General features: G+C 50.7%; 1 protein-coding gene across 1 annotated transcript in view; it reads right to left on the reverse strand.

Moving 5' to 3' along the window:
• The window catches only part of LOC112240528 (formin-2-like), a 114,309-nt gene that overhangs the window by 73,783 nt on the left and 12,607 nt on the right, over nt 1-27,919 (reverse strand). Inside the window, 10 exon segments of the mRNA XM_042315844.1 lie at nt 4,645-4,789; nt 10,046-10,541; nt 10,544-10,570; nt 10,573-10,623; nt 10,626-10,661; nt 10,694-11,495; nt 12,140-12,201; nt 13,565-13,576; nt 14,731-14,887; nt 20,295-20,467. Of these exon segments, the coding sequence (XP_042171778.1) occupies nt 4,645-4,789; nt 10,046-10,541; nt 10,544-10,570; nt 10,573-10,623; nt 10,626-10,661; nt 10,694-11,495; nt 12,140-12,201; nt 13,565-13,576; nt 14,731-14,887; nt 20,295-20,467 (1,961 nt within the window).

Here is a 27,919-nt window from a genome sequence, read left to right on the forward strand (position 1 = left end):
ACCCAAGACAGTTCCCAGGTCAGTAGAAACCACCCAAGACAGTTCCCAGGTCAGTAGAAACCACCCAAGACAGTTCCCAGGTCAGTAGAAACCACCCAAGACAGTTCCCAGGTCAGTAGAAACCACCCAAGACAGTTCCCAGGTCAGTAGAAACCACCCAAGACAGTTCCCAGGTCAGTAGAAACCACCCAAGACAGTTCCCAGGTCAGTAGAAACCACCCAAGACAGTTCCCAGGTCAGTAGAAACCACCCAAGACAGTTCCCAGGTCAGTAGAAACCACCCAAGACAGTTCCCAGGTCAGTAGAAACCACCCAAGACAGTTCCCAGGTCAGTAGAAACCACCCAAGACAGTTCCCAGGTCAGTAGAAACCACCCAAGACAGTTCCCAGGTCAGTAGAAACCACCCAAGACAGTTCCCAGGTCAGTAGAAACCACCCAAGACAGTTCCCAGGTCAGTAGAAACCACCCAAGACAGTTCCCAGGTCAGTAGAAACCACCCAAGACAGTTCCCAGGTCAGTAGAAACCACCCAAGACAGTTCCCAGGTCAGTAGAAACCACCCAAGACAGTTCCCAGGTCAGTAGAAACCACCCAAGACAGACAGTTCCCAGACAGTTCCCAGGTCAGTAGAAACCACCCAAGACAGTTCCCAGGTCAGTAGAAACCACCCAAGACAGTTCCCAGGTCAGTAGAAACCACCCAAGACAGTTCCCAGACAGTTCCCAGGTCAGTAGAAACCACCCAAGACAGTTCCCAGGTCAGTAGAAACCACCCAAGACAGTTCCCAGGTCAGTAGAAACCCCAGACAGTTCCCAGGTCAGTAGAAACCCCAGACAGTTCCCAGGTCAGTAGAAACCCCAGACAGTTCCCAGGTCAGTAGAAACCCCAGACAGTTCCCAGGTCAGTAGAAACCCCAGACAGTTCCCAGGTCAGTAGAAACCCCAGACAGTTCCCAGGTCAGTAGAAACACCAGACAGTTCCCAGGTCAGTTGAAAACCCAGAACCCAGACAGTTCCCAGTTCAGTAGAAACCACCCAAGACAGTTCCCAGGTCAGTAGAAACCACCCCAGACAGTTCCCAGGTCAGTAGAAAACCCAGAACCCAGAATATTCCCAGTTCAGTAGAAACCCCCAGAACCCAGACAGTTCAACTGAAGGAGAACAACAGAACAGCTGGAAGGAAGGATGAAATGGAGGAGAACTACATAAACATGAGGGTGATAGGACAATTAGACAGGAGGCACTGGGACAGGACAGGAGGACAGGGGACACTGGGACAGGACAGGAGGACAGGGGGGACTGGGACAGGACAGGAGGACAGGGGGCACTGGGACAGGACAGGAGGACAGGGGGCACTGGGACAGGAGGACAGAGGGCAATGGGACAGGAGGACAGGGGCACTGGGACAGGACAGGAGGACAGGAGGCACTGGGACAGGACAGGAGGACAGGGGGCACTGGGACAGGAGGACAGGGGGCACTGGGACAGGACAGGAGGACAGGGGCACTGGGACAGGACAGGAGGACAGGGGGCACTGGGACAGGACAGGAGGACAGGGGCACTGGGACAGGACAGGAGGACAGGGGGCACTGGGACAGGACAGGAGGACAGGGGCACTGGGACAGGACAGGAGGACAGGGGGCACTGGGACAGGACAGGAGGACAGGGGACACTGGGACAGGACAGGAGGACAGGGGGCACTGGGACAGGACAGGAGGACACTGGGACAGGACAGGAGGACCTGGGACAGGACAGAGGACAGGGGGCACTGGGACAGGACAGGAGGACCTGGGACAGGACAGGAGGACAGGGGGCACTGGGACAGGACAGGAGGACCTGGGACAGGACAGGAGGACAGGGGGCACTGGGACAGGACAGGAGGACCTGGGACAGGACAGGGGGCACTGGGACAGGACAGGAGGACCTGGGACAGGACAGGAGGACAGGGGGCACTGGGACAGGACAGGAGGACAGGGGGCACTGGGACAGGACAGGAGGACAGGGGGCACTGGGACAGGAGGACAGGGGGCACTGGGACAGGACAGGAGGACAGGAGGCACTGGGACAGGACAGGAGGACAGGGGACACTGGGACAGGACAGGAGGACAGGGGGCACTGGGACAGGACAGGAGGACACTGGGACAGGACAGGAGGACCTGGGACAGGACAGGAGGACAGGGGGCACTGGGACAGGACAGGAGGACCTGGGACAGGACAGGAGGACAGGGGGCACTGGGACAGGACAGGAGGACCTGGGACAGGACAGGAGGACAGGGGCACTGGGACAGGACAGGAGGACCTGGGACAGGACAGGAGGACAGGGGGCACTGGGACAGGACAGGAGGACCTGGGACAGGACAGGGGGCACTGGGACAGGACAGGAGGACCTGGGACAGGACAGGAGGACAGGGGGCACTGGGACAGGACAGGAGGACAGGGGGCACTGGGACAGGACAGGAGGACAGGGGCACTGGGACAGGACAGGAGGACAGGGGGCACTGGGACAGGACAGGAGGACAGGGGCACTGGGACAGGACAGGAGGACAGGGGGCACTGGGACAGGACAGGAGGACAGGGGGCACTGGGACAGGAGGACAGGGGGCACTGGGACAGGAGGACAGGGGGCACTGGGACAGGAGGACAGGGGGCACTGGGACAGGAGGACAGGGGCACTGGGACAGGAGGACAGGGGGCACTGGGACAGGAGGACAGGGGCACTGGGACAGGAGGACAGGGGGCACTGGGACAGGAGGACAGGGGGCACTGGGACAGGAGGACAGGGGGCACTGGGACAGGAGGACAGGGGCACTGGGACAGGAGGACAGGGGGCACTGGGACAGGACAGGGGGCACTGGGACAGGACAGGAGGACAGGAGGCACTGGGACAGGACAGGAGGACAGGGGCACTGGGACAGGAGGACAGGGGGCACTGTGACAGGACAGGAGGACAGGAGGCACTGGGACAGGACAGGAGGACAGGGGGCACTGGGACAGGACAGGAGGACAGGGGGCACTGGGACAGGACAGGAGGACAGGGGGCACTGGGACAGGACAGGAGGACAGGAGGCACTGGGACAGGACAGGAGGACAGGGGGCACTGGGACAGGAGGACAGGGGGCACTGGGACAGGACAGGAGGACAGGAGGCACTGGGACAGGACAGGAGGACAGGGGCACTGGGACAGGACAGGAGGACAGGGGGCACTGGGACAGGACAGGAGGACAGGGGGCACTGGGACAGGACAGGAGGACAGGGGGCACTGGGACAGGACAGGAGGACAGGGGGCACTGGGACAGGAGGACAGGGGGCACTGGGACAGGACAGGAGGCACTGGGACAGGCCAGGAGGACAGGGGCACTGGGACAGGACAGGAGGACAGGGGGCACTGGGACAGGAGGACAGGGGGCACTGGGACAGGACAGGAGGACAGGGGGCACTGGGACAGGACAGGAGGACAGGGGGCACTGGGACAGGACAGGAGGACAGGGGGCACTGGGACAGGACAGGAGGACAGGGGGCACTGGGACAGGACAGGAGGACAGGGGGCACTGGGACAGGACAGGAGGACAGGGGGCACTGGGACAGGACAGGAGGACAGGGGGCACTGGGACAGGACAGGAGGACAGGGGACACTGGGACAGGACAGGAGGACAGGGGACACTGGGACAGGACAGGAGGACAGGGGGCACTGGGACAGGAGGACAGGGGGCACTGGGACAGGAGGCAGGGGACAGGGGCACTGGGACAGGAGGACAGGGGGCACTGGGACAGGAGGACAGGGGGCACTGGGACAGGACAGGAGGACAGGAGGCACTGGGACAGGACAGGAGGACAGGGGGCACTGGGACAGGACAGGAGGACAGGGGGCACTGGGACAGGACAGGAGGACAGGGGCACTGGGACAGGACAGGAGGACAGGGGGCACTGGGACAGGACAGGAGGACAGGGGGCACTGGGACAGGACAGGAGGACAGGGGGCACTGGGACAGGACAGGAGGACAGGGGGCACTGGGACAGGACAGGAGGACAGGGGGCACTGGGACAGGAGGACAGGGGCACTGGGACAGGACAGGAGGACAGGGGCACTGGGACAGGACAGGACGACAGGGGGCACTGGGACAGGACAGGAGGACAGGGGCACTGGGACAGGACAGGAGGACAGGGGGCACTGGGACAGGACAGGAGGACAGGGGGCACTGGGACAGGACAGGAGGACAGGGGGCACTGGGACAGGAGGACAGGGGGCACTGGGACAGGAGGACAGGGGGCACTGGGACAGGAGGACAGGGGGCACTGGGACAGGACAGGAGGACAGGGGGCACTGGGACAGGACAGGAGGACAGGGGACACTGGGACAGGAGGACAGGGGACACTGGGACAGGAGGACAGGGGGCACTGGGACAGGACAGGAGGACAGGGGACACTGGGACAGGACAGGAGGACAGTGGGCACTGGGACAGGACAGGAGGACAGGGAACACCGGGACAGGACAGGGAACACCGGGACAGGACAGGGAACACTGGGACAGGACAGGAGGACAGGGAACACTGGAACAGGACAAGAGGATAGGACAGAGGGCACTGGGACCTGACAGGGGTAAAATAGGACAGGGGTAAATAGGACAGGGGAGGTTATCTGAACTCACCTGTTTGGCTTTAGACTTGGTGATGGTATCTGACAGTGGTTTCTTCTTCTCCTTCACAGCAGTCTTGGAGAACAGCTCTACGAACTCCTCAAAGTTCACATCAGGCTCCTGTATCTTGTCCCAGACCAGCGACGTGCTCACCTCTCTAGGATGAGGGAAGCGTTAGTGAGGTTGTGACTGTTGGATCTTTACTAAAAGATCCCAGAAATGTTCCAGATGCACAAAAACCTTATTTCACTCAAATGATTTGCACATATTAGTTGACATCCCTGTTAAGTCAGAATTTCTCCTTTATCAAGGTAATCCATCCACCTGACAGGTGTGGCATATCAAGAAGCTGATTAAAACAGCATGATCATTACACAGGTGCACCTCGTGCTGGGGACACTCTAAAATGTGTGCAGTTGTCTCACAACACATGTCTCTCTTTGAAGATTCGTGCAATTGGTATGCTGACTGCAGCAATGTCCACCAGAGTCGTTGCCAGAGAATTTGTTCTCAACCAATTTGGGAGGCCTATGCCTTCCCAGGCCCCCGCCTGTGCCCCCAGCCAATCAGGTGAAATCCATATATTACGGCCTAATGTTTTTATTAAAATTGACCGATTTCCTGATATGAAACTGTAACGCAGTAAAATCTTTTAAATATTTACGCTTACATTGTTGTTCAGTAAACATATGAGCCCCAGTACTACACCTTGAGTGAGAAATATCACCGCTTATTTTTTTGTCCATCTCTCAATCGGTATTGTGACAGCAAATCAAATCAATTTCTGTTAAAACAATTGACTGAGTATCCATTCTACCATCAACCGATGTCAGTACTAAGTATCCATTCTACCATCAACCGATGTCAGTACTAAGTATCCATTCTACCATCAACCGATGTCAGTACTAATTATCCATTCTACCATCAATCGATACCTCCAAAGCTCTTCTCCAGCCAGCCAGAGAGGAAACAGACCTCCAAAGCTCTTCTCCAGCCAGCCAGAGAGGAAACAGACCTCCAAAGCTCTTCTCCAGCCAATCAGAGGATGCAGACCTCCAAAGCCCTTCTCCAGCCAGAGGAAACAGACCTCCAAAGCTCTTCTCCAGCCAATCAGAGAGGAAACAGACCTCCAAAGCTCTTCTCCAGCCAGAGGAAACAGACCTCCAAAGCACTTCTCCAGCCAATCAGAGAGGATGCAGTCTAACCGTATGCTCCCTGCGCAACACCCGTTATTCATTCAAACATCGGCTTCACGCTTCCAACACATCTTTCTTTCATTTCACTGTGTTAATGGTGATTCTCCATATGCATTCTACCGCGCTCCACACTCTCATGCTCAGAGTTCATTCTCAGACCACGTTCTCTCGAGCTCCACACGCTGATGCTCCGAGTGCTCTTGAGGACGAGAGTGTGGAGAACACATAAAACCTTCAATTAGAGCAGCACTCCCCCTACTGTATTACCTCACACTGAGCAGCACTCCCCCTACAGTATTACCTCACACTCCCCCTACTGTATTACCACACGCTGAGCAGCACTCCCCCTACTGTATTACCTCACACTCCCCTACTCTATTACCCCCCTACTGTATTACCTCACACTCCCCCTACTGTATTACCTCACACTCCCCTACTGTATTACCTCACACTCCCCCCCTACTGTATTGCCGAGCAGCACTCCCCTACTGTATTGCCGAGCAGCACTCCCCCTACTGTATTACCTCACGCCGAGCAGCACTCCCCCTACTGTATTACCTCACGCTGAGCAGTACTCCCCCTACTGTAGTACCTCACGCTGAGCAGCACTCCTCCTACTGTATTACCTCACGCTGAGCAGCACTCCCCTACTGTATTACCTCACGCTGAGCAGCACTCCCCTACTGTATTACCTCACACTGAGCAGCACTCCCCTACTGTATTACCTCACGCTGAGCAGCACTCCCCTACTGTATTACCTCAGCACTCCCCTACTGTATTACCTCACGCTGAGCAGCACTCCCCCTACTGTATTACCTCACGCCGAGCAGCACTCCCCTACTGTATTACCTCACGCCGAGCAGCACTCCCCTACTGTATTACCTCACGCCGAGCAGCACTCCCCTACTGTATTACCTCACGCCGAGCAGCACTCCCCTACTGTATTACCTCACGCCGAGCAGCACCTCCCCTACTGTATTACCTCACACTGAGCAGCACTCCCCTACTGTATTACCTCACACTGAGCAGCACTCCCCCTACTGTATTACCTCACGCCGAGCAGCACTCCCCCTACTGTATTACCTCACGCTGAGCAGTACTCCCCCTACTGTAGTACCTCACGCTGAGCAGCACTCCTCCTACTGTATTACCTCACGCCGAGCAGCACTCCACTCCAGATGTAAATTATTTGTGGGTATCTAGCTAGCCAGCTAGCCCCATCAACAGGAGCAGCTAGCCCCATCAACAGGAGCAGCTAGCCCCATCAACAGGAGCAGCTAGCCCCATCAACAGGAGCAGCTAGCCCCATCAACAGGAGCAGCTAGCCCCATCAACAGGAGCAGCTAGCCCATCAACAGGAGCAGCTAGCCCCATCAACAGGAGCAGCTAGCCCCATCAACAGGAGCAGCTAGCCCCATCAACAGGAGCAGCTAGCCCCATCAACAGGAGCAGCTAGCCCCATCAACAGGAGCAGCTAGCCCCATCAACAGGAGCAGCTAGCCCCATCAACAGGAGCAGCTAGCCCCATCAACAGGAGCAGCTAGCCCGTTAGCCCTATTAACAGTAGTAGCTAGCCAGCTAGCCCTATCAACAGGAGCAGCTAGCCCTATCAACAGGAGCAGCTAGCCCTATCAACAGGAGCAGCTAGCCCTATCAACAGGAGCAGCTAGCCCTATCAACAGGAGCAGCTAGCCCGTTAGCCCTATTAACAGTAGTAGCTAGCCAGCTAGCCCTATCAACAGGAGCAGCTAGCCCTATCAACAGGAGCAGCTAGCCCTATCAACAGGAGCAGCTAGCCCGTTAGCCCTATTAACAGTAGTAGCTAGCCAGTTAGCCCCATCAACAGGAGCAGCTAGCCAGTTAGCCCCATCAACAGGAGCGGCTAGCCAGTTAGCCCCATCAACAGGAGCAGCTAGCCAGTTAGCCCCATCAACAGGAGCAGCTAGCCAGTTAGCCAGTTAGCCCCATCAACAGGAGCAGCTAGCCAGTTAGCCCCATCAACAGGAGAGCTAGCCAGTTAGCCCCATCAACAGGAGCAGCTAGCCAGTTAGCCCCATCAACAGGAGCAGCTAGCCAGTTAGCCCCATCAACAGGAGCAGCTAGCCAGTTAGCCCCATCAACAGGAGCAGCTAGCCAGTTAGCCCTATCAACAGGAGCAGCTAGCCAGTTAGCCCTATCAACAGGAGCAGCTAGCCAGTTAGCCCTATCAACAGGAGCAGCTAGCCAGTTAGCCCCATCAACAGGAGCAGCTAGCCAGTTAGCCCCATCAACAGGAGCTAGCCAGTTAGCCCATCAACAGGAGCAGCTAGCCAGTTAGCCCCATCAACAGGAGCAGCTAGCCAGTTAGCCCCATCAACAGGAGCAGCTAGCCAGTTAGCCCCATCAACAGGAGCAGCTAGCCAGTTAGCCCTATTAACAGGAGCAGCTAGCCAGTTAGCCCTATTAACAGGAGCAGCTAGCCAGTTAGCCCTATCAACAGGAGCAGCTAGCCAGTTAGCCCTATCAACAGGAGCAGCTAGCCAGTTAGCCCTATCAACAGGAGCAGCTAGCCAGTTAGCCCTATCAACAGGAGCAGCTAGCCAGTTAGCCCTATTAACAGGAGCAGCTAGCCAGTTAGCCCTATTAACAGGAGCAGCTAGCCAGTTAGCCCTATCAACAGGAGCAGCTAGCCCTATCAACAGGAGCAGCTAGCCCCATCAACAGGAGCAGCTAGCCCCATCAACAGGAGCAGTTAGCCCCATCAACAGGAGCAGCTAGCCCCATCAACAGGAGCAGCAGCCCTATCAACAGGAGCAGCTAGCCAGTTAGCCCCATCAACAGGAGTTAGCCAGTTAGCCCTATCAACAGGAGGCTAGCCAGCTAGCCCCATCAACAGGAGCAGCTAGCCCCATCAACAGGAGCAGCTAGCCCCATCAACAGGAGCAGCTAGCCCCATCAACAGGAGCAGCTAGCCCTATCAACAGGAGCAGCTAGCCCTATCAACAGGAGCAGCTAGCCCTATAGCCCTATCAACAGGAGCAGCTAGCCCTATCAACAGGAGCAGCTAGCCTAGGATCAGTTTTCCATCTTTAATCATAATGAAGTGGAACTAGACCTTTATGACCTGATCCTAGATCAAATCAAATTTATTTATATAGCCTAGCCAGTCAGCTGATATCTCAAAGTGCTGTACAGAAACCCAGCCTAAAACCCCAAACAGCAAGCAATGCAGGTTTAGATCACCACTTTTACCGAGACTTTATGACCTTCCTATCACCACTCCTACGAGATTTATGACCTATCCTAGATCACCACTCCTAAGACTATGACCTGATTAGATCACCACTCCTATGAGATTTATGACCTGATCCTAGATCACCACTCCTACCAAGACTATGACCTGATCTTAGATCACCACTCCTACTGAGACTATGACCTGATCCTAGATCACCACTCCTCAAGAGTATGACCTGATCCTAGATCACCACTCCTACCGAGTTGACTTTATGACCTGATCCTAGATCACCACTCCTTGAGAACTTTATGACCTGATCCTAGATCACCATCCTACCAAAGGCATCTTATGACCTGATCCTAGATCACCACTCCTACCAAGACTATGACCTGATCTTAGATCACCACTGCCTTTGAGACTATGACCTGATCCTAGATCACCACTCCTGCTGAGAGTATGACCTGATCCTAGATCACCACTCCTAGAGACTCTTTATGACCTAATCCTAGATCAAGTGGAACTACCGAGACTTTATGACCTGATCCTAGATCACCACTCCTACCGAGACTATGACCTGATCCTAGATCACCACTCCTACTATGAGACTATGACCTGATCCTAGATCAAATCTACTGAGACTATGACCTGATCCTAGATCACCACTCCTGCTGAGACTGACCTGATCCTAGATCACCACTCCTGTACAGAGACTATGACCTGATCCTAGATCAACACTCCAGCTGAGACTATGACCTGATCCTAGATCACCACTCCTACCGAGACTCTGACCTGATCCTAGATCACCACTCCTACTGAGACTATGACCTGATCCTAGATCAACACTCCTACTCTAAAATCTTTGTAAATACATGTACAGATGCTTATGTAACTAGCATAGTTGTCATATGATTGCTTTTTAGCATAAAGCTTTAGAAACTGCTGAAATAAAACAAATGGCTTGTTAAATACATTTGATTGATTGATTGATTGATTGATTGATTACTTTTTGTGTTGAGCCGAGTTGAGCTGTATCCTGGTCCAGTAGAGAGGTTTCATGGGTCTGGGGGGCTCCACCACTCCTTTCCGGGGAGGTTTCTCCTGGGCCATGCCTAGAGCATACAGTCCCATGGGCAACGGAGGGACCAGGGAGCCCAGGGCACATGGTGGAGGAGGGCCACAGCCAGGAGGAGGAGGAGGAGGAGGAGGAGGTCCTCCCATCCCAGGTAATGGTGGAGGGGGTGGGGGAGGGCCCATCCCTATCATCCCAGGTAAGGGAGGGGGTGGAGGTGCCATCCCCATGCCAGGGAGAGGAGGGGGTGGTGGGGGCATTGCACCCCCTGGTAGAGGAGGTGGAGGAGGTGGTGGGGGCATTGCACCCCCTGGTAGAGGAGGTGGAGGAGGTGGTGGGGGCATTGCACCCCCTGGTAGAGGAGGTGGAGGAGGTGGTGGAGGCATTGCACCCCCTGGTAGAGGAGGTGGAGGAGGTGGTGGAGGCATTGCACCCCTGGTAGAGGAGGTGGAGGTGGTGGTGGGGCATTGCACCCCCTGGTAGAGGAGGTGGAGGAGGTGGTGGGGGCATTGCACCCCTGGTAGAGGAGGTGGAGGAGGTGGTGGGGGCATTGCACCCCTGGTAGAGGAGGTGGTGGGAGGCATTGCACCCCATGGTAGAGGAGGTGGAGGTGGTGGGGCATTGCACCCCCTGGTAGAGGTGGTGGTGGTGGAGGAGCCATGGAGTGACCAGGTAAAGGAGGTGGTGGGGGAGGTTTAATGCCACTCTGCTGTTGTTGGCACGTACAGACAAATGCTGGTGCGACCTTGGGGGAGAAGGGTATGGGTAGGGACAGGGCCAGTTCTGGGGGGAGTTTCAGGGGACAGGAGGAAGACAAAGAGGACTCTCCTCCAGCCTCGTTCACAAACAAGGGTGGCATCTGGTCCGGTAAAGGCACTTTAAACTTATAGCTTTCCTCCATAGGCGACGTCTGGACAGACTTGGCCTCCAGACAACTCAGGAGACAGTCAGTCTGTTGGTCTACATGACAAACCTCCTTCACCATCCTCTCTTCAGTCTGTAGGTCTACATGACAGACCTCCTTCACCATCCTCTCTTCAGTCTGTAGGTCTACATGACAGACCTCCTTCACCATCCTCTCTTCAGTCTGTAGGTCTACATGACAGACCTCCTTCACTATCCTCTCTTCAGTCTGTAGGTCTACATGACAGACCTTCACCATCCTCTCTTCAGTCTGTAGGTCTACATGACAGACCTCCCGGTACAGACCCCCCTCCACACTAGCCTCCAGCTCCTTAATGCTAATAATATCTCTGTCCAGCAGGGGGTGCTGTTCCTCCAGCTCAGCTATCTTAGTCCGCAGGTCCTCAATGGTCTGTTCTAACTGCTGGATCACATTGACGTGCTCCTCTTTCAGCTTCACTGTTTTCAGCACTGACTCCTCCTGGAGAGACAGAGAGGGGGGGCCAGAGTGCGAGAGAGAGGGGGGGCCAGAGTGCGGGGGCAGAGTGCGAGAGAGAGGGGGCCAGAGTGCGAGAGAGAGGGGGGGCCAGAGAGCGAGAGAGAGGGAAAACAGTGTTCATATAAACCTTTAAAGCAATATGTTATCTGTTTTATAACCAGAAGGAGAACAATGTTATATTCAACGTATTCTTGTTAGAGGCAGGGCTTCTTGTAGAGGAGCTAAATGACTTCATATGGGACAAGATGGCGGCTTTCAGAAGGACAATACTTCAACAACAAGGAGCATCTCTAGGAGACACAGATAAGAGATAAACATGGGAGAGGTCAGAGTCTGCCAGGTACTGGTCCACACACACCAAGACCCTCACTTAGAACTGCTATTAAGAGTATTCCACTAAACTAGTACAACTCTTAGTGGATGCTGCCCCCTTGTGGTTAATCAGGTGAAGGAGGCCAGGGCTATTCATGATGCTATTCTCTCCAAAGGGAAAGACTGTACTATAGATAACCTCTCAGGTAGGGTTGGATGATTCCCTACTGATTTTGGAAATCTTACCAGGTACTTTGCAAACCTAGTCTGAGAATAGGGTGACTAGGTAGGATAGGGAGACTAGGATGACTGACCTGAAGTTGGCCGACTTCTTCTCTCTGATGTCTCTTCAGCCCCAAGATGGCTGCCTGGTGTTCTGTAGGAAGAGACAGGATACTTCTATATTATCACAACCAGAATACAACCACAACCATGCACGGTCAACTAGACCAGACCCCTTTCTACTGGTATTAATCACTACCAGAATATAACCATGCACGGTCAACTAGACCAGACCCCTTTCTACTGGTATTAATCACTACCAGAATATAACCATGCACAGTCAACTAGACCAGACCACTTTCTACTGGTATTAATCACTACCAGAATACAACCATGCAGTCAACTAGACCACATGCTACTGGATGATATGTGATACAATGATTACTTCAATTCACAATCCGTACAATCATGCTGTTTCTTAGAAGGAAATGAAAATGGACATTTAATGTGAACATCAAAAGTTGTCTAAAGCCTCATGTCAAACCAATAGTTAGGGAAGAAGCAACATTACATCTAGCAGCCTGTTTTCTTTTAGGTGTTAGACTCAGCAGCAAGGACAGACGGGATGTTTGCCAGGGGTACAATCATGGGGGTCTAAAATCAAACCAATAGTTAGGGAAGAAGCAAGACGGGACGGGATGTTCGGGGGGTCGGGATGTTAGTCGGGGGCAAGACGGGATGTTACGGGGGCAAGGATGTTAGTCGGGGGGCAAGAGGGGGCGACGGGATGTTAGTCGGGGGCAAGACGACGGGATGTTCGTCGGGGGCAAGGGGCAAGACGACGGGATGTTAGTCGGGGGCAAGACGGGATGTTAGTCGGGGGCAAGACGACGGGATGTTAGTCGGGGGACGGGATGTTAGGGGGGGCAAGACGACGGGATGTTAGTCGGGGGCAAGACGACGGGATGTTAGTCGGGGGCAAGACGGGATGTTAGTCGGGGGCAAGACGACGGGATGTTAGTCGGGGGCAAGACGACGGGATGTTAGTCGGGGGCAAGACGACGGGATGTTAGTCAAGACGGATGGGGGCAAGACGACGGGATGTTAGTCGGGGGGGCAAGACGACGGATGTTAGTCGGGGGGGCAAGACGACGGGATGTTTGTCGGGGGCAAGACGACGGGATGTTTGTCGGGGGCAAGACGACGGGATGTTTGTCGGGGGCAAGACGACGGGATGTTTGTCGGGGGCAAGACGACGGGATGTTTGTCGGGGGGCAAGACGATGGGATGTTTGTCGGGGGGCAAGACAGACGGGATGTTTGTCGGGGGACAGAGAGGGGAAAGCTGTGCTCAGAATATCAATCAATTTTTGCCTGCCTGAGCACTGACTCATTGTTGCTATGCAACCTTGGCCCTTTCAATAGCACGTGGGACTACAGAAAGACAGCACATGACGAGCAAGGCCAAAAAGAAAGAGTTAAATGACCATGCAGAAACACATTCACAATGTAACTTACCTTCATCGCCCTCTAAAGGTATCAGAGCAGGAAAGAAGAGATCCAGATTAGAAACAAGTCTTTCCTTAAATCTACACTGTTGGGTAAAATTAACGCTGGTCATGTGTATCAGGGCACAGAGACGCAACGTCCTCTTAAAACCACTGGTATAAAACAGGAAGCTCAACTCTAACAGAACAAAAGCCGAGGCTACGAGCTCCCCACCCTGGCTAAGGGACGAGGCTACGAGCTCTCCACCCTGGCTAAGGGACGAGGCTACGAGCTCTCCACCCTGGCTAAGGGACGAGGCTACGAGCTCTCCACCCTGGCTAAGGGACGAGGCTACGAGCTCCCCACCCTGGCTAAGGGACGAGGCTACGAGCTCCCCACCCTGGCTAAGGGACGAGGCTACGAGCTCCCCACCCTGGCTAAGGGACGAGGCTACGAGCTCCCCACCCTGGCTAAGGGACGAGGCTACGAGCTCCCCACCCTGGCTAAGGGACGAGGCTACGAGCTCCCCACCCTGGCTAAGGGACGAGGCTACGAGCTCCCCACCCTGGCTAAGGGACGAGGCTACGAGCTCCCCACCCTGGCTAAGGGACGAGGCTACGAGCTCTCCACCCTGGCTAAGGGACGAGGCTACGAGCTCTCCACCCTGGCTAAGGGACGAGGCTACGAGCTCTCCACCCTGGCTAAGGGACGAGGCTACGAGCTCTCCACCCTGGCTAAGGGACGAGGCTACGAGCTCTCCACCCTGGCTAAGGGACGAGGCTACGAGCTCTCCACCCTGGCTAAGGGACGAGGCTACGAGCTCTCCACCCTGGCTAAGGGACGAGGCTACGAGCTCTCCACCCTGGCTAAGGGACGAGGCTACGAGCTCTCCACCCTGGCTAAGGGACGAGGCTACGAGCTCTCCACCCTGGCTAAGGGACGAGGCTACGAGCTCTCCACCTTGGCTAAGGAAGTTAACGTTTCTAGACTCCATCTGCAAAATCAGTGCTAGTTAGAGTTAGAGAAAACAAGCACAACAGTCTGAAGTTAGTAACTGTTTTGATGAGGGCACCAACCCACCTTGGTAGAACGTATAACAATGTGTAATTAGACCTGGTCTGTTACAGTAGTTAGCGGTTTCAGATCTAGTCTCTACAGTATAATAGTATCTATATGGATGTGGTGAGGGCCCCTACCCTCCTCGGTGTACATGAGGCCTGGTCTATCGTCTCCCACAGGTCTGGGTGGGGGCCACAGGGTCTTCAGGTGCCCAGGGAGGGGGGCCCGGCCCTCAAAGTGTTCCATGGAGTGAGGGGGCTGGCTGACCGCTGCCCACGTGTACAGCTGGTCTTGCTGGGGGAGAGGGGGAGATATGGCATACATGAGGACATAAGATAAAATAGCATAAGGGGACAACAGAGGACAAATGAGGAGATAATGCTGTTAGGGGACAATAGGACATAGGAGATAGAATGCTATAGGGGGACAATAGAACAGTGGTTCCTCCTTTAAAAAGTTGTGAGCTTACGCCACGGGCCTGAGAGGTAATTTGTGGTTTAGTATGGTACCCTGCGTCACTTCACAACTTCAGTGTTACGTAGTAGTTGTTGTAGTAGTAGTAGTAGTAGTAGTAGTAGTAGTAGTAGTAGTAGTAGTTGCATTTCAAGTAAATCATTCTAAATAACAAACAGGCTTTTTAAATAAATTAGTTACAATGTCTCACCCCACGTTTAAGAATGGCCTTTTTCTTGCTGATTTGTAACAATCTCCAAAATATTTAAGGGGCATTGCACTAATACAAGGCACTGACTAGGGAAATGTTCCCACTGTTCTGTTCTTAGTGTCAGTCTGCAGGTTCAAACTAAAACAATGTAACTAATAATGGTTTATGCTTTATGCTTTCATTAATAAAAATGATACAAATGCTGATGTTTATTTAGTTATTGATCCATAACGAATGACTATGGAATAAATATCACTGAATTACAGAACTATCCTCCAATCCTCTATTTGTAATTATTCGCAGAGAGTCACGTCATATTTTCGATATACTGTAAGAGACATGAGTCTCACTAGTGTTGAGTCATGTGCTGTTAAAAGTGGTGTAGGTAATTTAAAGAGAATATTGAAGTTAGAAGCAAAAGCCTACAACTATTTTAGCACCGTTTGACGCTGCTCTGAGACAAGCATGAGGACTGTTCTTGATAAATGAATAAGATTGTTATTTGAACGTAATCTCGGTTTGGGTATTGGTTGGACTAGAATTGGAAAATTAGGGTGTATAAATGTTATGCTCTTAGCGTAACTTTTATTTTACTACGCAAGTCAGTTAAGAACAAATTCTAATTTACAATGACAGTCTACTCCTTCCTCCCTGTCGGGGACTTGAACCCCAGTCTCCCACGTGCCATGCCAGCACGACATTGGGATTCTTTAGCTAAATAGCCCAGTACTGTACTGCCGACCGTCATGTTGTACAGCGCCATATTTTCCACTCCATCCTAACGGAAACCCAGAAGGTTTTTAGTTTTTCTTGGAATAGAAACACCATAATATTAAATTAATTAATTAAGCGAGTACCAGTCAAAAGTTTGGACACACCTACTCATTCCAGGATTATTTTTTTTTTTACAATTTTCTACATTGTAGAATAATAGTGAAGACATCAAAACTATGAAATAACACATGAAATCAGTTAAGAACAGATTTATTTACAAGGACAGTCTACTCCTTTCTCCCCGTCGGGGAATTGAACCCCGGTCTCTCACATGCCCGAATTCTCTAGTACAGCAATTATTCAAGGTACTTGAGGTCACTGAGAAAGTCTGGACATGGCCTGCTCTCCCTTATGTAAGAAATTAGACACTTTCCCATGTTTCCTACAGTATGTATTGTAGGCTACGTTTACTTGTCAGACTGCATAGTCACCTAATAAACAAATGCAGGTGGCTTTTCTTCAAAATGCTTTATATGCTTTCTTACCCAAATGTGAAAGCATATACTGTATAGTACTGTATTTCTTCATCAGCATCTTTATGCTTTTGTTAATAAAATGATAAAAATCTTTCAAAATGCAGATGTTGATTTAGTTATGGATCCATCATGAATTACTATGGGAATAAATATCACTGAATTACAGAAATATTGATACAAAGTTGTCTAACGAAGGCAAACAAATTGTTGCTTACTGGAAAATACTCCTTCAAACACACGGTCACGTTGTACAGCGTCATTATGGCTATTAGCAGGGCTATATTTTGGGCTTTATAAACTTATTTTTGCCTTTATTCAGATTACAATCGCTCACCGTTATTTTTTAAAATGAAATAATCTCAAATATTGTTATATATAGCCTTCTATTCTTAAGATATGTGTTGACTGAATATAAGCAAGTGATGTCTTCTAAATAATCAACCAATCACATGGACTAATCCCATTTCAGATGGAAAACTCTCGTCTTGGATGCTGAGTGCAACGGAAACACTCCATGACATCACATGCCATGTGTACTCAACCATGTTAGATCAAAGAACAAAAGCACCCGTCCCAAATGCCCCTGGTCAAAAGTAGTGCACTATAGGGAATAGGGTGCTACCATACTTTGGACAGAGACACAGCCTTGTGCATATTGCTCCCATGCTAACCTGCAGGTGCTCAAATAGGTTGCATTTCCTGCGGACGGTCTGTTTGAGTTTGAGCCATGCTAGGTCCAGCCTCCTCTCCCTCTCCTCCCCTCTTCCCTGGCCGTTGATGGTTAGTAGCTCTCGGACTAGCTCAGGAACCCGAGACAGCACCACACACTCAGAGGCCCCCACATCATCATTAGCTTGAGCCAGGGAGGAGGAGGAGGAAGAGCCCCCATCGGTCTCTACGCCTGACTCTGACATATACGCCATGTCCTTGTCTGCTTTAATCTGTCAGTTCCTGGACAGAATATTGAATTTTATGGCGCATAGCCTCCGGACTCAGCTCTCTGCACTTCCTGTTTGGAACGTGTAGGTATTCCATCATCGCCAAGACCGCTGAGGGAAAAATGTGGAGTTTGCATTTTAGAAAAATAAAATCAACAAATCCCTCGAGGTGGTAAACAGTGGTGTTTTATTCCTCAGGGATGTAAATGGTGGTGTTTTTTCCCTCTGCTCTGCGGTTCTCTATTCCTCTTCTGACAATGCAGTGAGTTACTGCCAGTCTGACACTTCTTTCCTGTCACCGGTCTGCGATCCTGAAAACTCCCAAAGACGCTGCATCCTCTGTGAAACTGCAGCAGTCCCCAGAAACATTGGGCGTTGCTGCCCTCCCCTCCTGTTCTCATGGTAACTCTGACCAGTCCAGACTCAGAGAGCCTGATATAGTGGACTGGTCTCTTCTCCCTGCTGTCATTGTAGCTTCAGGCAAGTCACCGGGTTTTTGCACAGGCTGATGGGACGGCTTGCAGTCAGATCAGGTTGCTTTATGACTACGCTTTCTCCTTCTCTATGCTGCTCTGTGCTGCACAGGAAGGAGAGGGAGGGCAGAGGCAGAGAACGATCATTTATTCACAGGTCAAAGCCTGAGAGCTGCCCTGTCCCATCCTTTCCTGTCTGTAATCAGCTACACTTTGCCTTAGTGTTCCCATGACAAGATTAGGGCATCAGGCTACAATCTGAAACCTGTCGTCACATCTGTATACCTCTGAGGAGAACATAAATCAGGCAGGGAGGGAGCGCAAAAGGGCTGTCGTTCTCTGTTATTGCTACAACATGCAGCAGTACAGTGTTCACACAGCTAGCCAGGAGACTGGTCCCTCAACAGCTAGAGGAGGCTGAGACACTGTACCAACCAGAGACTGACACTGTACCAACAGCTAGCCAGGAGACTGGTCCCTCCAGAGAGACACACTGTACCAACAGCTAGCCAGCAGGCTGGTCCCGCCAGAGAGACACTGTACCAACAGCTAGCCAGGAGACTGGTCCCTCCAGAGAGACACTGTACAACAAGCCAGCTGGCCAGGACACTGTACCAACAGCTAGCCCTGGTCCCTCCCTTGGCCAGAGACTGGTCCTCCAGAGACACTGTACCAACAGCTAGCCAGGAGGCTGGTCCCTCCAGAGAGACACACTGTACCAACAGCTAGCCAGCCGCTGGTCTCCAGCGAGTCACTGTCAGTCAGGAGGCTGGTCTACACTGTACCAACAGGCTACTGTCCCTCCAGAGAGACACACTGCCGTTCTGCCGATATAAAAGGTCCCTCAGTCAGTCATTGGTCTAGGCACTGTACCAACAGCTAGCGACAGGCTACTGTACTGCCGTTCTGCGAGTCAGTCAGTCATTAGGTCTACGTGTAGGCTACTGTACTGCCGTTCTGCGACAGTCAGTCATTAGGTCTACGTGTAGGCTACTGTACTGCCGTTCTTCTGCTGACAGTCAGTCATTAGGTCTACACCTAGGTCACGTGTAGGCTACTGTACTGCCGTTCCGACAGTCAGTCATTAGGTCTACACCTGCGTAGCCTGAATTGATGCATCCACTGTTGTCCATGCGCGCCTCGGTCTCCGCCACTCATCTCCACCTTGACAATGTGTAAGTGTTCTCCCCAAACCACAACGCCATTTGGAGTGAAACCACCCGGTTTCCAGTCAGTTCACTCATTCGTCACGCTGACATGCAGTAATGTTAACGCTGTAGCAGACGATAGTATATTTTTGAACATGTGTTAATTGTGACGGGCTCAAGTTTTACAGGTACGGCGCCCCACCACTATTTATTTTACCAAGACGCCGTACCAGACCGCCTTACTTTCATACATTATAAATGTCCCCCCGAGTGTAACGGTAACAGAAGACTGCTGTGTGTTGCAGACTGATGCAGATACCCAGCATGACGGCGATGCTGTGGTGGTACTCGGGTTACAAAAGGCTGCTGGGCAATGTAGTCCAACCACGACACACTGGGCAGATAGTGTGTGCGCGTGTCAGAGCTCTTTGAAGACACCTTCACAGCCAAAAGACATGCCAGCGTAGTCAGAGCTATTTTTGAAGACACCTTCACAGCCAAAAGACATGCCAACCAATCACCAACAACACAGATAACATGATCCCTCCAAATGTGAATATGCTAATTTTAAGAGACTGAACCAGGGGAATATTTACTGTCTAACATACTGCATAACACAATGGGACTGAACCAGGGGAATATTTACTGTCTAACATACTGAACCAGGGGAATATTTACTGTCTAACATACTGCATAACACAATGGGACTGAACCAGGGGAATATTTACTGTCTAACATACTGCATAACACAATGGGACTGAACCAGGGGAATATTTACTGTCTAACATACTGCATATCAACACTATGGGACTGAACTTTATTTAAAAAGGCAAGTCAGTGTTTACAATGACGGCCTGCCCCGTTAAAACCTGGACAATTGGGCACCGCCCTATGGGACACAGCCTGGATTCGAACCAGAGGCTGTAGTGAACGTATCAGATGCAGTGCCTTAGACAGCTGTGCCACTCGGGAAATAACAGTGGGCCCTGACCTCTGGCACCTGTCCTGCTCCAGACCTAATCTAGAACACTTGATCCTAATAATTAAGTAGAATCAGGTAACTACAGTTGGAGTGAAAACCTACAGGAGGGTCTCTCTCCAGGAACAGGGTTGGAATTAAAACCTACAGGAGGGCCTCTCTCCTGGAACAGGGTTGGAGTGAAAACCTACAGGAGGGTCTCTCTCCAGGAACAGGGTTGGAGACCCTGGTATAGGATATGACACTCACGTGGAACTTGCATGGCGCAGCGAGTTGTGGGTTGGACCCTCCTAGTGTGTCTCTGAAGCAGTCAGTGAAGGGTAGTAACAGACCCATGGCCAGAATCCGAGAACACAGCTTCTCAGCTTCCTCTGGCTGGGCATCTTCCTGTTGTAGGAACAACTTCTCTAGGAGAGTACGACCTGGAGGTAGAGAGAGAGACATCAATATTACTAGTCTAACAACTTCTCTAGCAGAGTACGACCAGGAGTTAGAGACATCAATATTACTACAGTCTAACAACTTCTCTAGGAGAGTACGACCTGGAGGTAGAGAGAGAGACATCAATATTACTAGTCTAACAACTTCTCTAGCAGAGTACGACCAGGAGTTAGAGACAATATTACTACAGTAGACCTAGAGTCAACCAGACATACGTGTGTGTGTTTTATATATATATTTTTTTAAACACGTCCCTTTTGCAGTACCCTGTCATTCAAAGATAATTAGTAAAAATCCAAATAACTTCACAGATCTTCATTGTAAAAGGTTTAAACACTGTTTCCCATGCTTGTTCAATGAACCATAAACAATTAATGAACATGCACCTGTGGAACGGTCGTTAAGACACCAACAGCTTACAGACGGTAGGCAATTAAGGTCACAGTTATGAATATTTGGACACTAAAGAGGCCTTTCTACTGACTTGAAAAACACCAACAGAAAGATGCCCAGGGTCCCTGCTCATCTGTGTGAACATGCCTTAGACATGCTGCAAGGAGGCATGAGGACTGCAAATGTGGCCAGGGCAGACCACATGTAACACCTGCACAGGATCGGTACATCTGAACATCACACCTGCGGGACAGGTACAGGATAGCAACAACTGCCTGAGTTACACCAGGAACGCACAATCCCTCCATCAGTGCTCAGACTGTCTGCAATGGGCTGAGAGAGGCTGGACTGAGGGCTTGTAGGCCTGTTGTAAGGCAGGTCCTCACCAGACATCACCGACAACAGCATCGTCTATGGGCACAAACCCACCATCGCTGGACCAGACAGGACTGGCAAAGTGCTCTTCACTGACGAGTCACGGTTTTGTCTCACCAGGTGTGATGGTCGGATTTACATTTATCATCGAAGGAATGAGCATTACACCGAGGCCTGTACACTGGAGCGGGATCCAGTTGGAGATAGAGGGTCTGTCATGGTCTGGGGCGGTATGTCGCATCATAGGACTGAGCTTGTTGTCATTGCAGGCAATCTCAACGCTGTGCGATACAGGGAAGACATCCTCCTCCCTCATGTGGTACCCTTCCTGCAGGCTCATCCTGACATGACCCTCCAGCATGACAATGCCACCCCCCATACTGTTCATTCTGTGCGTGACTTCCTACAAGACAGGAATGCCATGGCCAGCGAAGAGCCCGGATATAAATCCCATTGAGCACTTTTGGGACCTGTTGGAATGGAGGGTGAGGGCTAGGGCCTGTCATGACGTTGGCCTGGGGGTAGGTTTATGACAGTCATAAATACCTCTCCCCCCTTTTTCCTCGCTCTACCCTACTGATGTGACATTTAAAAATCCCTTGGTTAACAGAGATTCTGGGAACATCAGAAGGTGGGGGGAAATGAACTATATTCTGGTAATCCGACCAATTGAACATTTGCGGTGGTACTTAATGAATATGATGTCAGTTCGGTTGTCATCTGAGACATTCTCAACAATGATAGGATGACAAACTCGACAGTGGAAAATCCGCACATTGTAGTTATCGAATTCACATGGAATATTATTCAATTTAAATGTTTGAATATAAAATTATTGGTGAAAAGTTTAAATGTAATTTTAGCTTCCAAATAAGAGATTTGGGTTTTCATAAGGTTAGGGCTCTGCTCAATCAGTGGCCCGACCCCTGTGAACAGACATGGGCTGTAAACTATGAAAACACACCCTTCTCCCACCACTATATAAAGCCTTGACGAAAATGTAACCTGTTCCGAGGATGTGAGGACGTTAAAAGGACTAACATGTCCTGTTCCTGGTACATTAGGATGACGATCCAATGTCTGAATGGTTCAGATAATAACTACAGAATGAAGCCAACCTCAGCGTGAGCTTTGGTTGCGAATGGTATGAACTTTGAACTCTTATCCACTACAGAAGTGATACCTCCTAGCCGTTGAGTTAGCAACAGCAGCTGAAAACGTGGGCTTGGAAAGAACAGACAGAGTATCCCGTCTACCACACAATGACGTTAGTACAACGTTTCCCGTTCACCACCAGAAACACTCTTCAAAGGACAAAGAACTCGGTTTGTCAACACGGCCTTCCATCTACCACCAACCTAACGAAGCGCAGCTCAGAGTAAATATTTATTTCCTTTTCCAAATTGGTGGTAATTTAGAATGCATAAGATACTGTATTTACGAAGCACAGCTTCTCCCTTTTTCCCCTCAGTCTTCCCGCTCTTTCACTCAAACCCAGCCCCTTTTCTTTGTGTAACCAGCTGTCATATCTGCTCCGTCCGCTAGGGACGTTTTCCTTTATGACGTAATTTGTAATCAAGGTATGATTAATTCTGTGTATATGTAATTCTGTGTGATTAGTTAGGTATTTAGTAAATAAATAGTTAAACCCAATGTTGTATTGCTGATTCAACTTGTTAGCCAGGGTTCGTGAAGATAACCAAGAATTTACAACTTTCAGATGAGACGGACATAAGGTGACGATTAATATTGACTGTTTTCGACGTAAAATATTACTAGGTCTTTAAGAGTTTATTCGGAAGATAACTGCTCTATAAATATTATTTTGTGGAGCCCCGACTTTCTAGTTAATTACATTTACATGATTAGCTCAATCAGGTAATATTAATTATAGAGAAAGGATAATATAGACCGGCATGTCATATCACTTAATCCGGCATAGGCAAAGACACGACAGGCCCCCTCAGAAATGTCTGGGAACTTGCAGGTGCCTTGGTGAAAGAGTTGGGTAACATCTCACAACAAGAACTGGCAAATCTGGTGCAGTCCATGAGGAGATGCACTGCAGTACTTAATGCAGCTGGTGGCCACACCAGATACTGACTGTTCCTTTTTACCACCCCCCCTCCCCCCCTTGTTCAGGCTCAGATTTGTCCAGTTTGTCTCAGTTGTTGTATCTTATGTTCATTCAAATATTTACACATGTTAAGTTTGCTGAAAATAAACACAGTTGAGTGAGAGGACAGTTATTTTTTTGCTGAGTATCTCTTTTCCTTCCTCCTCCCATGGCACTTCAACTTGACAGCGTGTTAAATGAATAAAGTCTGAAGGTGATACTTCTTTAGTGCTGATAACAAGCTCCGCCAGCCAGAAGAGTCTGCCGCCAGCCAGAAGAGTCTGCCGCCAGCCAGAAGAGTCTGCCGCCAGGGTGGCGACGTCAGAATAGTCTATATAGAAGCCTGTAAAAGACTAGCAGCAACCCTACATTCTAAAAGTATGGAATAGAGAAGAAAATGTTTTACATATCCCGCCTAAAGGTTCTAGCCATCCCGCCTAAAGGTTCTAGAGCCATCCCGCCTAAAGGTTCTAGAGCCATCCCGCCTAAAGGTTCTAGAGCCATTCTAAAGAGCCATCCCGCCTAAAGGTTCTAGAGCCATCCCGCCTAAAGGTTCTAGAGCCATCCCTAAAGGTTCCTAAAGGTTCTAGAGCCATCCCGCCTAAAGGATTTTAGGATGGTGGGAGGAGACTGGAATAGAAGAACACACTGTATATAGAGAGGCACATTCCCTGAAGGATAACATCCATATACCAGAAACCCAAAAGCCAAAATGGCAACCAGCCACATGGTGATATCGACATGCATTTTAACACGAGCACAAACACACAACAAAGTGAATGGGTCAACAAGGCTCTAGTTATGTCCTCTCCTCTGTCATCAGTCCTGTCTATTTCTCCAGTTCAGTAGAGCTGCTGAACCAACAGGGCTAATTATATTACAGCTGGCCCATTAGTTAATATGGACAGAACTAATGAATAGCCTTTTAAAAAAACGCCACCACTGGTTGTCATGACACCCAAGCTGCATCTGAAATGGCACCCTGTTCCCTATGTAGTGCACTACATTTGACCAGGACTCATAGGGTTCCAGTCAACAGTAGTGCACTATGAAGGGCTCTGGTCAACAGTAGTGTTCTATATAGGGAATAGGGCACTGATCAACAGTAGTGTTCTATATAGGGAATAGGGCCCTGGTCAACAGTAGTGTTCTATATAGGGAATAGGGCCCTGGTCAACAGTAGTGTTCTATATAGGGAATAGGGGGCCATTAGAGACTAAGTCAAAATAAGACTACTAAAGAGGCAATGATGCATGGCCTATCACCACCCCTGGTTGTCATGACACCCCGATATTACGGGATATGATCTGGGGCCTATTCAGGACGATGTACCATTACAGGCCTTTCAGATAGAATTGTATGACGTAGAGCAGATCGACTGTCAGAGAATAGGGAAATATACCATCAGATCCTTTCATTGTATTTCTATCTACAGATCAGAACATGTCATCACTAAATTCCCCACTGGTAAGCAGCACTTTGGGTCGCTGCTGAAGTAGCTACAGCACTCCTGAAGTAATTCAAAGACGCCCATTCTGAGGATTAGAGTCAGAATATAATTTTACAGTAGCTGGCAGGAGAAGGGGGGAGATAATAAAGATTTAGAGAGGAGAGCAGTTCTAATAGAGGGGTGAGTAGAAGAGCTGCTCATGAACTGTGTGATGACACACGCTCCATCGACTCCAACGGGGTGGAGGTCGACAGCTATAGACGGGGAGGTAATAGCGTGGCTATAGACGGGTAAAACGCAGACTAAAGGGTCCTTTTCCAACAATGCGGTTAAAGATAGCGTGGCTATAGACGGGGAGAGAGCGTGGCTAATAGCGTGGCTATAGACGGGGAGGTAATAGCGTGGCTATAGACGGGGAGGTAATAGCGTGGCTATAGACGGGGAGGTAATAGCGTGGCTATAGACGGGGAGGAGCGTGGCTATAGACGGGGAGGTAATAGACGCGTGGCTATAGACGGGGAGGTAATAGCGTGGCTATAGACGGGGAGGTAATAGCGTGGCTATAGACGGGGAGGTAATAGCGTGGCTATAGACGGGGAGGTAATAGCGTGGCTATAGACGGGGGGGAGGTAATAGCGTGGCTATAGACGGGGAGGTAATAGCGTGGCTATAGACGGGGAGGTAATAGCGTGGCTATAGACGGGGAGGTAATAGCGTGGCTATAGACGGGGAGGTAATAGCGTGGCTATAGACGGGGAGGTAATAGCGTGGCTATAGACGGGGAGTAATAGCGTAATAGCGGGGAGGTAATAGCGTGGCTATAGACGGGGAGGTAATAGCGTGGCTATAGACGGGGAGGTAATAGCGTGGCTATAGACGGGGAGGTAATAGCGTGGCTATAGACGGGGAGGTAATAGCGTGGCTATAGACGGGGAGGTAATAGCGTGGCTATAGACGGGGAGGTAATAGCGTGGCTATAGACGGGGAGGTAATAGCGTGGCTATAGACGGGGAGGTAATAGCGTGGCTATAGACGGGGAGGTAATAGCGTGGCTATAGACGGGGAGGTAATAGCGTGGCTATAGACGGGGAGGTAATAGCGTGGCTATAGACGGGGAGGTAATAGCGTGGCTATAGACGGGGAGGTAATAGCGTGGCTATAGACGGGGAGTAATAGCGTGGCTATAGACGGGGGGAGGTAATAGCGTGGCTATAGACGGGGGAGCGTGGGTAATAGCGTGGCTATAGACGGGGAGGCTATACGGGGAGGTAGCGTGGCTATAGACGGGGAGGTAATAGCGTGGCTATAGACGGGGAGGTAATAGCGTGGCTATAGACGGGGAGGTAATAGCGTGGCTATAGGTAATAGCGTGGCTATAGACGGGGGAGGTAATAGCGTGGCTATAGACGGGGAGGGAGGTAATAGCGTGGCTATAGACGGGGACCAGGTAATAGCGTGGCTATAGGCTATAGACGGGGAGGTAATAGCGTGGCTATAGACGGGGGAGGTAATAGCGTGGCTATAGACGGGGAGGTAATAGCGTGGCTATAGACGTGGCTATAGGGGAGGTAATAGCGTGGCTATAGACGGGGGGAGGCTATACAGGGGAGGTAAGCGTGGCTATAGACGGGGAGGTAATAGCGTGGCTATAGCGTGGCTATAGGGGAGGTAATAGCGTGGCTATAGACGGGGAGGTAATAGCGTGGCTATAGACAGGGGGAGGTAATAGCGTGGCTATAGACAGGGGAGGTAATAGCGTGGCTATAGACAGGAGGAGGTAATAGCGTGGCTATAGACAGGGAGTACCAGGTAATAGCGTGGCTATAGACAGGAGTACCAGGTAATAGCGTGGCTATAGACGGGAGTACCAGGTAATAGCGTGGCTATAGACAGGGAGTACCAGGTAATAGCGTGGCTATAGACAGGGAGTACCAGGTAATAGCGTGGCTATAGACAGGAGTACCAGGTAATAGGAGTGGCTATAGACAGGAGTACCAGGTAATAGCGTGGCTATAGACAGGGAGTACCAGGTAATAGCGTGGCTATAGACAGGAGTACCAGGTAATAGCGTGGCTATAGACAGGACAGGAGTACCAGGGGACAGGGAGTACCAGGTAGCGTGGCTATAGACAGGCAGTACCAGGTAATAACGTGGCTATAGACAGGAGTACCAGGTAATAACGTGGCTATAGACAGGAGTACCAGGTAATAGCGTGGCTATAGACAGGGAGTACCAGGTAATAGCGTGGCTATAGACGGGAAGTACCAGGTAATAACGTGGCTATAGACGGGGAGGTAATAAGGTACCAGGTAATAACTATAACAGGAGTACCAGGTAATAACATGGCTATATACAGGGAGTACCAGGTAATAACATGGCTATATACAGGAAGTACCAGGTAATAACATGGCTATATACAGGAGTACCAGGTAATAACATCACTATATACAGGAAGTACCAGATAATAACATGCCTATATATTTTGTCACGTTTTTGTTATTTTTGGTGTTCGGCGGGTATTTTGTCAGCTGTTCGAGCACATTCGATTTTGTCTTGAACCAAGCCGAAGTTCGGTAGCCAACGACTATGCCCCCTTTGTCGGTGATTGGTCAACAGTAGGGATTCTTCAATGAAGTGTTTGTTGTAATTCAATAACAAGACGACTCGTTTAAATGTTGCCCCTTGAGAAATAATGCACCAAGCAGTTAGACGGCAAGACACGCTCCGCAAAAACGTCAAATAATTCGATTTCTAATGTTCTTAGATTCATTTGGACTATTTTGAGTAAGTGTACTTGTTGCTACAGGGTCTCAAGTGTGAAAAATAGACTATTTTCTCTTGTATTTCGAGAAAAGATATTTTAAGTATACAACCACAGGCGCTTTTTTCCCTCGCTAGTAAAGATCTGCAAGGATCAAACAATCTGTCTGCTGACGCCTTAAAAGGCACCTCACTTCTATTGATGAGCATGAAAGCTCTGTCTGTCACCCCCTCCCCCATACACACCATGCTCTGCACAACACACTAATCACCACGTTTCCATGGTGTTGGCTAAGGGTGCGTGTGTGTGTGTGTGTGTGTGTGTGTGTGTGTGTGTT

The sequence above is a fragment of the Oncorhynchus tshawytscha genome, unplaced genomic scaffold (genome assembly GCF_018296145.1).
Source record: "Oncorhynchus tshawytscha isolate Ot180627B unplaced genomic scaffold, Otsh_v2.0 Un_contig_3532_pilon_pilon, whole genome shotgun sequence".
In the NCBI taxonomy this organism is placed as follows: Eukaryota; Metazoa; Chordata; class Actinopteri; order Salmoniformes; family Salmonidae; genus Oncorhynchus; species Oncorhynchus tshawytscha.